At 47.8% G+C, this 11058-nt stretch overlaps 1 protein-coding gene across 1 annotated transcript; it reads right to left on the minus strand.

The window, feature by feature from the left end:
- Positions 1 to 80: 80 nt before the first annotated feature.
- LOC123142353 (uncharacterized) lies at positions 81 to 2418 on the minus strand. Its single transcript, XM_044561303.1, has 2 exons — positions 2150 to 2418; positions 81 to 1994 (listed from the first exon to the last, which is right to left on the minus strand). The coding sequence occupies exons 1-2, from the start codon at positions 2416 to 2418 to the stop codon at positions 392 to 394; spliced, it is 1872 nt and encodes a 623-aa protein (XP_044417238.1). The 3' UTR covers positions 81 to 391.
- Between the last annotated feature and the right edge of the window lie 8640 nt (positions 2419 to 11058).

Below are 11058 nucleotides of genomic sequence, written 5' to 3' on the forward strand. Positions count from 1 at the left end.
ATGAGCACGGTAAAGCTCTAATTTTGTGTGCATGCTTTGGAAAAGCACTGTACGAGAAATTTCCAGCGAAAGTTGTTAGATGAAAATGACATACTCCTTCTGATCCATATTAATTGACGCACAGTCAGTACAACTTTATAGTAATAGAAATATGAGGAAATAAGGAGATGTACAAAACTACAAATGAATACATAGCAATGGGTGAGCGAATTTCCAACAAGTTGGACGGGTGACACAATGAGGCATGCATGGTATATCCACGTGCATGATAGAATCATACTTCTCATGGATGTTTTACAACTCATCCTCTCTATACGCTGCTCCTAGCTGCTCCTATCTCCCTTCTTCTGCGCACCCGCCTGTCTTTTGCCAACGGGGGTAACAACATTGGTCACTCTGCCTGACTAGATGCCACCTGATGTTGACTTGTAGAGAGCATTTGCATCGCCGGCTCTACGAATAACTTCCCCGTCCATTCCAGGAAAATCAAATCCAACTCATGCTTGGGCGAGACAGTAACCTCAAAACGGTCTGAGAAGGCAACATCGCCGAAGATACTCGCTGGTGATATGAGCGTCGGCTGGTAATCATATAGATTTGTCGGAACACCCCCGATATGTTTTAAATGCTCTGGCATGTCGTCTTCGTTCTTCAATGAGACAGCCTCCAGCCTGCGGTGGCCGCCGCAATCGCCTTCTTCCTTTTCCTCATCAATGGCCTCGTGGAGGTTGTACAAGTAGGCACCGGTAATTTTGAAGTTAGCAAACAGAAGGCCACCTCCGCAGTCCCAGGCCCCCAACAAATAATCGTGTGACCGAGAGCTTTGCTTGACCAGAGTGTATACCTTCTCCCATTGGTGATCGGGAGTGAGTAACCAGAGCACCATGTCTTGGCCCGTGCACATGTAGATGCACGGACGCCCACCTATCTGTAACATGTCGCAGGGTTGAATTGGTTGCCCTTCCGGGACAGCAACGCTTGTGACGACCTCGTCGTCGGCATCGAAAACAAGCATGGATGTCGCATCGGTCTCATACTCTTCACGTCCCTCATCGGTGAAGTACGATGTGTATTTAAGAAAGTACACTTTGTTGTCCGCCGTGTGTAGGCTGTGCTCACTGAAAATCTCCTTGTCGCATGAGAACACCGTCCTCGGCACTTGCTGGCAGCCGACACTGTCCAATGATGCCACCATCAACGTTGTGGTCGTGCTATCGCCGTCAGCTACCAACTCTGAGATGAGAGCCTTGTAGACCTTGCTCGACGGCGCGTACCCAAACCCCAAGAAGCGGCGTAGCACATAGCCGTCGTCGTCCTCGGGAGCCGCCGGCGGCGGCAACGACGGCACGGACAGGCGCACCTCCTCCTTGGTGGCCGGGTTGAAAACGACGCCGTCGAGGGAAGACCGGGCGGCCAGGAGGACCAGCCCGTTGCAGGTGTTGGCGTACCAGCTGCCGTGCTCGAGGTTGACGGTGTGCTCGAAGGCGAACGCGGGGCCGACGGCATTGAAGTAGGTGGTCTTGCAGTAATCACATTTGTCGTAGAGGCAAGTGGCACGAGGAAGTTCCAGGCCTGGAGCGCCAAGACGGAGGTGGCGCAGCCAGAAGTGCGGGCTTCTGAGGAGTTGCCAGAAGCGCTTCGAGAGGCCGATGCAGCGCACGGCGCAGCGGGCCGGCAGACGGGCAAGGATCTCATCAGCCACGAACTCGTCTCCGAAGACGGCCTCGTTGGCAGCCGCCATGGCTAGCTGGAAGATTTCCTTGATTCTTGTGTGACCAATGTACCTACACCGACGGCCACCCGCACTATATACGAGACGCAAGTAGGTATAGAACGAAACTAACTCTTGGTTGTCTTTGTGCTGCCGAAATATAAAAGGAGAATACCTCCATCGGTGTGCTAGCAAACTATAATCCGAGTACACCACGGTGTTTCTTGGCGCCAGGACTCTTGATCCAACTCGGAGTTGGTACCGCTGGTCCGCTGGTACAGCGCTAGATTTTTTTTTTCTATCCAAAGACTAGATCTTTTTTTTTTGAAGGGCCACAAAATCAGTCGGGTTGACAGCCGTTTGATTGTCCCGCTGACGGACGTCGGATCAGGCCCCTCCGAGCTTCTCTGTCCCCGCGTTTCTCAGTAGCAACGTCACCTTCCAGCAGCCGTCGGAGCAAAGCTCAACTCCCGCAGGTCATAGCACCCACCATCGCCGCTGTACGCTGCACTGCAGTTCCCGCCGCCGGTGAGGTCCACCGGTCGCAGCACGACGCGTTGCACTGCAGCTCCACCGCGCAGGCGATGCGCTGCACTGCAGCTCCCACCGCCGGTGAGGTCCACCGGTCGCAGCATGACTTGTTGCAATGCAGCTCCGCTGCGTCGGCGATGCGCTCCACTATAGCTCCCGTCGCCGGTGAGGTCCATTGGTCGCAGCACGATGTGTTGCAATGTAGCTCTGCCGCGTGCCGGCGGTGAGACGGTCACAACACCATGAACACTGCACTGCAGCTCCGCCGCCGGTGAGGTCCGCCAGCGAGTACAACATCATGTGTTGACTGCAGCTCCGCCATACCCACCGCTCCGTGCTGCGGTTCTGTAACACCCCGGATGTAACTTTTCATATTTGTAACTCCAACTCTTGCCATTTTCGGTTATGTGTTATGATATTCCTTTCATGGTCGGATTTTGTCTTTTGTTTTGCATTTTGTTCATGTCATGCATCTCATATCATGTCATCATGTGCATCTCATTTGCATACTACTCTATTTTGCGCGCATGATATATTGAAATGTTCGTCTCGAGATGCTCTTCATTTTGTTCCATTGTGTCATGCTCGTTTGAGTTCATCTTGATACCCAAATCTCTGGTGCAAGAGTGCTATATGATGTTTACTGCTGTTACTTATCAGAACTTGGTGTTTTGTTATTTTTGCTACATTTGATGTGTGCATCTTCTGGGCATGAGCTCTACAGGTGTTTTGATCTATGCCATGCCATCTTTACAGAGGTGTATGCCATGTATTTTTGGGATCTATGTGGTGACTAGCACAAGCATGCAAATTAGGCTTCGTGATGTTTCTGTTTTCAGAGACTTAGGATTTTCACTAAGTCTGTTACTGCTGTTATTTTGTTGCCATATATCCATGTGGCTACAGTGAGATCCATGCTTATTTTGAGAATGTTCAGTACGGATGTTTTGTAGATATAGTTGTGCTCTATCCATCCATGCCCCTGTTTGCAATTATGAAGTGCCCTAGCGTGTCTTAATCTTGCTCTACTTTTGCTATAAAATGTTTCTGGCAGAATGTTAACATGATATTCAAGTTTGCCAAGGTTGTTGTAGTTGATCCTTTCATGCAATGTACTTGCTATTACCATGGATAGCTTCATAAACATGCAATCTTTCTGCAGGTATGCTTGTTTTGTCATGTGTTGCTTTGTGATGAGTGAATCAAGCTCACCAAGATGCCTTCATAATGCTGTTAATGCCATGCTCTGTTTTCTGCTAAGTCTGAAACCTGTTAACGAAACTTGCTATGTTTACATGAGTGCCATCATATCTTCTGATCCTTTTTGACTCATGCTCAGTAAGGGTCTTTTGTTCTATGCATTTTGTAGATTAATGCCATGCCTTGATTTTCTATGATAAGTTCCTGTAGCATGTGTTTTGCTTGCTCTGAACATTGATACCTGATACTGTTTCAACCATGTTCAGTAATTTCACTAAGTATGTGAACCTGATATCTTTTGCATTTTTGCCATGCTTGTTTGAACCTGTTATATTGTGATCTAGCCGTAGCTCAGTGTTTATCTTTTGTCAAGCATCTCCTGTAAATTACTTCCATATGCTTTGTTGCTATGTTGGGGTGCTGTAGCATAGTTACTTGATGTATTCTAAGTGCTATCATGCTGTTAATCGCAGATTCGTGTCATTCTTGTTTTGCTTGCCATTTGCAAACCGTGCATCCGTTTTCGGTGATCTTTATATCGATTTCGACCGAAATCATCTCATCTTTCCAGTGGCATACTTGGTTTGCCAAGTTACTGCCTTGTTCATCCTTTTTCTTCCGGAGCACGCATATGCATCGCATATCATATCCCGCATATCATGCATGTATTGCATCATATTGCTTGTGCATTTCCCGTGATTGATTGTGGTTCCATTGCTTGTGTTCTTGCTGTGGGTAGAGCCGGGGGACGAGTTCGTGAACGAGGAACCTGTTGAGTACGCTTACGAGGATCAAGCTTTCGACAACTCTGAGAACCTTGCAGGCAAGATGACCATACCCTCAAAATCACTTCTATCTTTGCTTTGCTAGTTGTTCGTTCTATTGCTATGCTGCGCTACCTACCACTTGCTATATCATGCCTCCCATATTGCCATGTCAAGCCTCTAACCATCCTTTCCTAGCAAACCGTTGTTTGGCTAAGTTACCGCTTTTGCTCAGCCCTTCTTATAGCGTTGCTAGTTGCAGGTGAAGTTGAAGTTGGTTCCATGTTAGAACATGGATATTTTGGAATATCACAATATCTCTTATTTAATTAATGCATCTATATATTTGGTAAAGGGTGGAAGGCTCGGCCTTATGCCCGGTGTTTTGTTCCACTCTTGCCGCCCTAGTTTCCGCCATACCGGTATTATGTTCCTTGAGTTTGCGTTCCTTACGCGATTGGGTGATTTATGGGACCCCCTTGACAGTTCGCTTTGAATAAAACTCCTCCAGCAAGGCCCAACCTTGGTTTACATTTGCCTACCTAAGCCTTTTTCCCTTGGGTTTTCGCGAGCCCGAGGGTCATCTTTATTTTAACCCCCCCGGGCCAGTGCTCCTTCGAGTGTTGGTCCGAACCGAGTAGACTGCGGGGCCACCTCGGGGAAACTTGAGGCCTGGTTTTACTCGTAGGATGTCTCATCCGTTGTGCCCTGAGAACGAGATATGTGCAGCTCCTATCGGGATTTGTCGGCACATCGGGCGGCTTTGCTGGACTTGTTTTACCATTGTCGAAATGTCTTGTAAACCGGGATTCCGAGACTGATCGGGTCTTTCCGGGAGAAGGTTTATTTTTTGTTGACCGTGAGAGCTTATAATGGGCAAAGTTGGGACACCCTGTAGGGTATTATCTTTCGAAAGCCGTGCCCGCGGTTATGAGGCAGATGGAAATTTGTTAATGTCCGGTTGTAAAGAACTTGTCACTTGACTTAATTAAAATACATCAACCGTGTGTGTAGCCGTGATGGTCTCTTCTCGGCGGAGTCCGGGAAGTGAACACAGTTTGAGTTATGCATGAACGTAAGTAGTTTCAGGATCACTTCTTGATCATTTCTAGCTCCGCGACCGTTGCATTGCTTCTCTTCTCGCTCTCATTTGCGTATGTTAGCCACCATATATGCTTAGTGCCTGCTGCAGCTCCACCTCATTACACCATCCTTTCCTATAAGCTTAAATACTCTTGATCTCGCGGGTGTGAGATTGCTGAGTCCTCGTGACTCACAGATTCTACCAAAACAGTTGCAGGTGCCGACGATACCAGTGCAGATGATGCAACCGAGCTCAAGTGGGAGTTCGACGAGGAACGTGGTCGTTACTATGTTTCGTTTCCTGATGATCAGTAGTGGAGCCCAGTTGGGACGATCGGGGATCTAGCATTTGGGGTTATCTTATTTTCATTTGGATTTGACCGTAGTCGGTTTATGTGTAGATTTTGGATGATGTATGAATCAATTTATGTATTGTGTAAAGTGGCGATTGTAAGCCAACTCTCGTTATCCCATTCTTGTTCATTACATGGGATTGTGTGAAGATGATCTTTCTTGCGACAATACCTACAATGCGATTATGCCTCTAAGTCGTGCCTCAACACGTGGGAGATATAGCCGCATCGTAGGCGTTACAGGTTCCCTGTCCACCGGTGTGTTGCACTGCAGCTCCGCTGCTCACCGAGATCTGTAAAGACGGAGCATCACCGTGCAACGCTACTTCCTCCGCAGCACCGGCGGCGCTGCACCGACATGCTTGGCAACACCAACACATCAACGGCTTGATGATGCTCGGCAACTCCGACCGCAACAACAGCCAAGGCACAGACGAAGCGTCAGTCCACCACCGGCGACCACAAGAGCCGTTTTGCTGTGGAGCATGGAGCTTAGGCAGCGGTATTTAGGTTGCCCATGGGCCGCGGTGGACGTTTTTGCTCTGTCGAAATATAAAAAAGAGAACACCTCGATCGGTATGCAATAATTCCAGTACATCTCGGTTTTCGCCAGGACTCTTTGTCCGACACGAATTGATAGTTGGTGCAGTTGGTACAGCTCTAGATCTTTATTTTTACGAGTAAAAATTGCAAAAAATAAACAACAACAATACCACAATAGGCCCCGCTTCGAGGATGGGGCTTGCTTGCTCCCGTCTGCGTGCTCCCATCTATGCTCCGCACCGTTCCTTTGACATCGAACGGTCCAGTATTTTTGCTCTTCCAACTGTGAAAATAAATCTAGAGGCAGTCGTATTGCTTTCCTTCTGTTACATGTACCCCGTGTATAGTGCGGCTGGACCCGGCGCCGAAGCCGTCGTCATCCTCGCAACTATCAGCACCGGCAGCGCGGCTGGAGCGTTGAGGCGGATGGAGCGGCAACGCGGGCGCCGACGGTCGTCGATGAGGCGGCACTAGAAGAGGGCGGGGCAGAATCCGGCGAGTGCTACACGTGTACTCGAGCAGGCCAGCTGTTTGCCGGCGATCTGGAACACAGCAAGCCGGCAGCAAGATCACGGCGAGCTCGCAAGAGCCGGCGGCAAGAGCACGGCGAGCTCGTCGTGTGGGCGCGAGAGGCGGTTCTCGGCGACATGGGGTTTGAGGTCGGCTCGGCCATGCTCACACCAACATCAAGAAGGTCTTTGTCGCTTGGAGCTTTGGCCGGAGTTTAGCCGGCGACGTTGACATCGGCATGGCTGCTGCGAACGGAGTCCAGTCCAGGAACGCGTAATTCCTGGATGTATTGAGAAAGAAGGTTTCAACGATGTGCGTGTATTACGTATGGGATGAAGTAATAAATGGGTATTCTTGATTTATCTTTTGGCAGTAAAAAAGGATGATGGGAGAGAGAAACTGATGGAACCGTAGGATGCAAAAGGAACGATGCGGAGCACCGATGGGAGCACGGAGGCGGGAGCAGGCAAGCCCCATCCCCGCTTCGAATGGTATCCCATTACCCTCATAAAATATACTACTTCCGTAAAGAAAACGAGTATGCCCTTCGGTTGCGTGCTTGGTTGGCAAAAGGTCACTTTGATGCACCAGCTCCAGTGAGCCCTATATTTTTAACAGTGCCAACATGATATTTTAAAGTTTCAATAAATTTTCAAAAGAAACCCACATGTTTGTATGGATGTATATTACACGTGTGTAAATTCTGATTATGAAATATGTAAACAAGTGAGTTACACAACAATGACAAAATCGTGATTAGAAAAGATGAACCGTGCATGTATTATTCACTATTTAAAAATTACCATTTTGTCATTTTTTGCATATATAGCTCACATGTTTACTTATTTCATTACCAAACTTTACATACGTGTAAATATATACATTCATATGATCATGTGGAATTCTTTTTGATTTTTTTAAAACTTTACTATGATTTGATAAACTATTTGAAATAAGGTGCTCTAATGCACCTGTGCTCCAAAACTCCACTCTCGCTTGGTTGGTCATTTACCGACTGTAAATGTTACCCCGGTTTTCCAATTACACCCGTATTTGGCTGCGTTTTGAAACACTGCTTGATCCGTCGGTTTTCCCACTATCCCTCTTCACTCCCAATGACTCAAGCGTGCACGCACTGCCAGATGAATCCCGAGCCAGAGAATAGGGCAAAGCACCGGCGACACGTACCGCGGGCTATACGGGGCGCCTTTCTCTCTCACGGGTCCCCGGTGCGGGCACCGCCACGCTGCTTGGCAGTGCTCGGCCGGAGCTCCTACCGGCCACCGGGTTGAGGCGGCAATGAGAACGCGACCTATGGTCCTTGTCAATCAGAGAGCAAGAAGACGGCGAGCTTCGTGACTCTTGTGATGGGGCGGCGACAGCTGGGAACCGAGACCACAGGGGCGGCGAGCATCCGTTAAGACGCCACACTCTTAAACCGAAGCAGCCCACATCCGTTGTGCGCTGGTCCAACACCTCCATTAGGTGAGCTAGCAAGATCCCAAGCTCCATGAGTCCTCCAAGCTCGTCTCCACCCTCCTGGCTATGCACTGTTGGGGAGTCTCTATTGGGAAGGAGGCGGTGATGGAGACGAGCCTACAACAAAGACTGAGTGTCTGAGTGATGGGACTAGGGTTGCTTCCATGGAGCGACCCTACTTTGCTGTGACGAATGAGCTGCATGCGTGGAGAGCTCTGCCAAAAGATCCACCATTCGGAACTTTTTAGATTCGTGCAACCTTTTGCATGCATGTGGGTGTTTTCCCATAGCAATACACGAGAATAATCATGGCGAATGTCAGATTTTTTTTCCAGTGTGTGAGGATAGAGAAATAGAGGGTGCTGAGAAGGTCTTTTTTTCCGTCGGATTTTTTTTGCAATGATTCTTTTTCAAATTCAGTAATAAAATTTTGGGTTCATGAATATTCCTTGAAATTCCTAACATTTTTATACTTCAAAGGTTTTCAAATTTATGAATAGATTTTCAGATGTGGATTTGTTTATTGAAATTTGAGGACATTTTAAAATTTATGTACATATTTTGAAAACCAAAACATTTGAGAAACAACTTTTTAAAAATGAAGAAAGAAGCAACAAACAAAGAAGATAAAAGAGGAAACGAAAATAACTGGCGACGGAAAAAGTGAAGGAAATATGCCTTAGAGGTAGGGATGAAAACGGCGCGGAAACGAACGGAACTGGGTGCTATCATATTTGTTTTCATTTTTTTGCAGAAGCGGAAACGAATACAGAAACCCCGGAAGCGAATACGGAAACAGATACTACCAGAAACAAACACGGAGCGAATACAGAGCGGACACGGAAACAAAACTATGTGTTGACCGGAACTTAAACCCCCTTGAATCATGGAGAAATAATAAACAATGATGGAATTGTTAACATGGCTACAAAATAATATGGTTGTGTTGGTAACATAGGGTAGTACTGTAGTAGTATATGGCAATTTCGTATAAGGTCACTAGTAGAAAAAGGGCCATTTGTCCCGGTTCTTAAGGGCCTTTTGTCCCGGTTGTTGAACCGGGACTAAAGTGTCGTTACTAATGCCCTGGGCCTTTAGTCCCGGTTCTTTTACATGAACCGGTACAGATGGGCCTCCACGTGGCCTGTCGTGGAATTGTCACGGCAGATGTCCTCGTGCAAGGACTTAGTCGTGGAACCATCGCAACTAGGAAGCTTAAAGGGGTTAAACGGGACAAAGGACACGACGATTATACTGGTTCGGCCCCTTACGGTGAAGGTAAAAGCCTACTCCAGTTGAGGTGGAATTACTTAGGGTTTCGATGACCAGGGAGCTAAACCGCTATGCCTGGCTCTCGATCTGATCTTACTTGTCCTGAACCGCCGCTGGGTCGTCCCTTTATATAGAGAGGTTAACGCCCAGCGGCTCTCAAAGTCCCGGCCGGCTTATAAACAGTGTCCGACTCAGACTCTTAACTATTCTTGCCTTACACTACAAGTCATGCCTTAACGGCGGTTTATCACTACGGGCCTTAAGCCGCCTCTAGGCCTTAGGCCCATTACTGAATTGCCATCCTCAAGCTTGATATTGGGCTTCATGTGATGATCGTCATGACATAACCCGGCCCCTTCTGGGCGGGTGACTCCAGTAGTTATATCCCCAACATTAGACCCCAGATTGATTTGAACCGGTTCATGTCAATCTTCAATACCTTAATAAAAAATCTTCTGGCTTCTGTCTGCGCAAAGGCTATAACCCGCCATGACGTCATCTTCTGGATTCTTTGTAACCCGCCGTGACGTCATCTGCCATTGATGCACGTCCTTCCCAACGTATCTCAATGGATCCTTGTCTTAATAACTATCCCGAAAATCGAGGCGTCTCTGCAGCTGGATAATCATGTCTTCAGCCTCCTCGTTTCTCGCACCCATTCATCAGCCGTCCCTTATAAGTAGGCCCGGCCCTTAGGTCTTCGTCATTCTTCCCTTTCCATCGTCTTCCTCCTCTCGACGCCTCAGAGCCCGAGCTCCGCCGCCGCCGCGCATCCCGTCTGCACCAACCAAGGCCGCTGCATCGACCTGTCTTGACCAGAGAACCACGGCGCACCTCCGCTGCTCATCAGCACCAGTAAGTCCTCGCCGTCCCGTATATTAGATCCGCATTAGGGTTCGCGAGTTCTTCTGTGTTCTTCGTGGTTCCTCGCGATTCCTTCGCAGTTCTTCCACAACGGCCTCCTTTGATCCAAGAGTAGGGCATAACTTCGGCAGTAGTCGTTTCACACCCATTTTCAATACTAGCAGATCCCTTTTGCTTGCAAAAAGACCTCATTTAGAGCTTATGAACTTCTTTGTATCAGTTTTTAGGTCTAGAAATTTTTCTTTTCTGGACGATCGTTTGATCCAAAATAATCCCTGCAATCTGTGAAACTTGTTTGTGCAACACTTAGGCAGAAAACTGTATCTGTTAGCCATGGCGGCTCATATCGCCGGCTTAAAAGAGGCCATGCTTTCTGAAATTTCCGGATCATTCATAATAGAGTTAAATAACTTAAATTGCTCATGATATCCATGGCGGCTTAAATAACCTGACACAATTAGCCATATATCATTAGGCCCCTTCATAAGCCGCCATCTTGAATACTGAACTGAAATCTTCCTCCGGCTTAAATTTGAACCGGAAATTTTCTTTTGTCATAGGCTTCCATCTTTCACAATGCCGCCTAAGGCTTCTAAAGCACCCATCACATGCAACTGGGTTAGATCCAACGTCACTGACAGCATCTTAGCTGATTTTGTAAAGACGGGTTATCTGCCAAGGAAAGAGATCATGTCTTATCGTGCTCCTAACCCGTGAGAAGAGAAACCTCATCCCAAGGAGGGGGAAG

The sequence above is a fragment of the Triticum aestivum genome, chromosome 6D (assembly GCF_018294505.1).
Source record: "Triticum aestivum cultivar Chinese Spring chromosome 6D, IWGSC CS RefSeq v2.1, whole genome shotgun sequence".
Taxonomy (NCBI): domain Eukaryota; kingdom Viridiplantae; phylum Streptophyta; class Magnoliopsida; order Poales; family Poaceae; genus Triticum; species Triticum aestivum.

Excerpts from the sequence above, each read along its gene's own strand:
- LOC123142353 (XM_044561303.1), bottom strand. The coding sequence starts at position 2,418 with ATGGACCTCACCGGCGACGGGAGCTATAGTGGAGCGCATCGCCGACGC. Across the intron at positions 1,995-2,149 it reads GCTCCGACGGCTGCTGGAAG|CGCTGTACCAGCGGACCAGC; the intron begins GTGACGTTGCTA and ends AAAAAAATCTAG.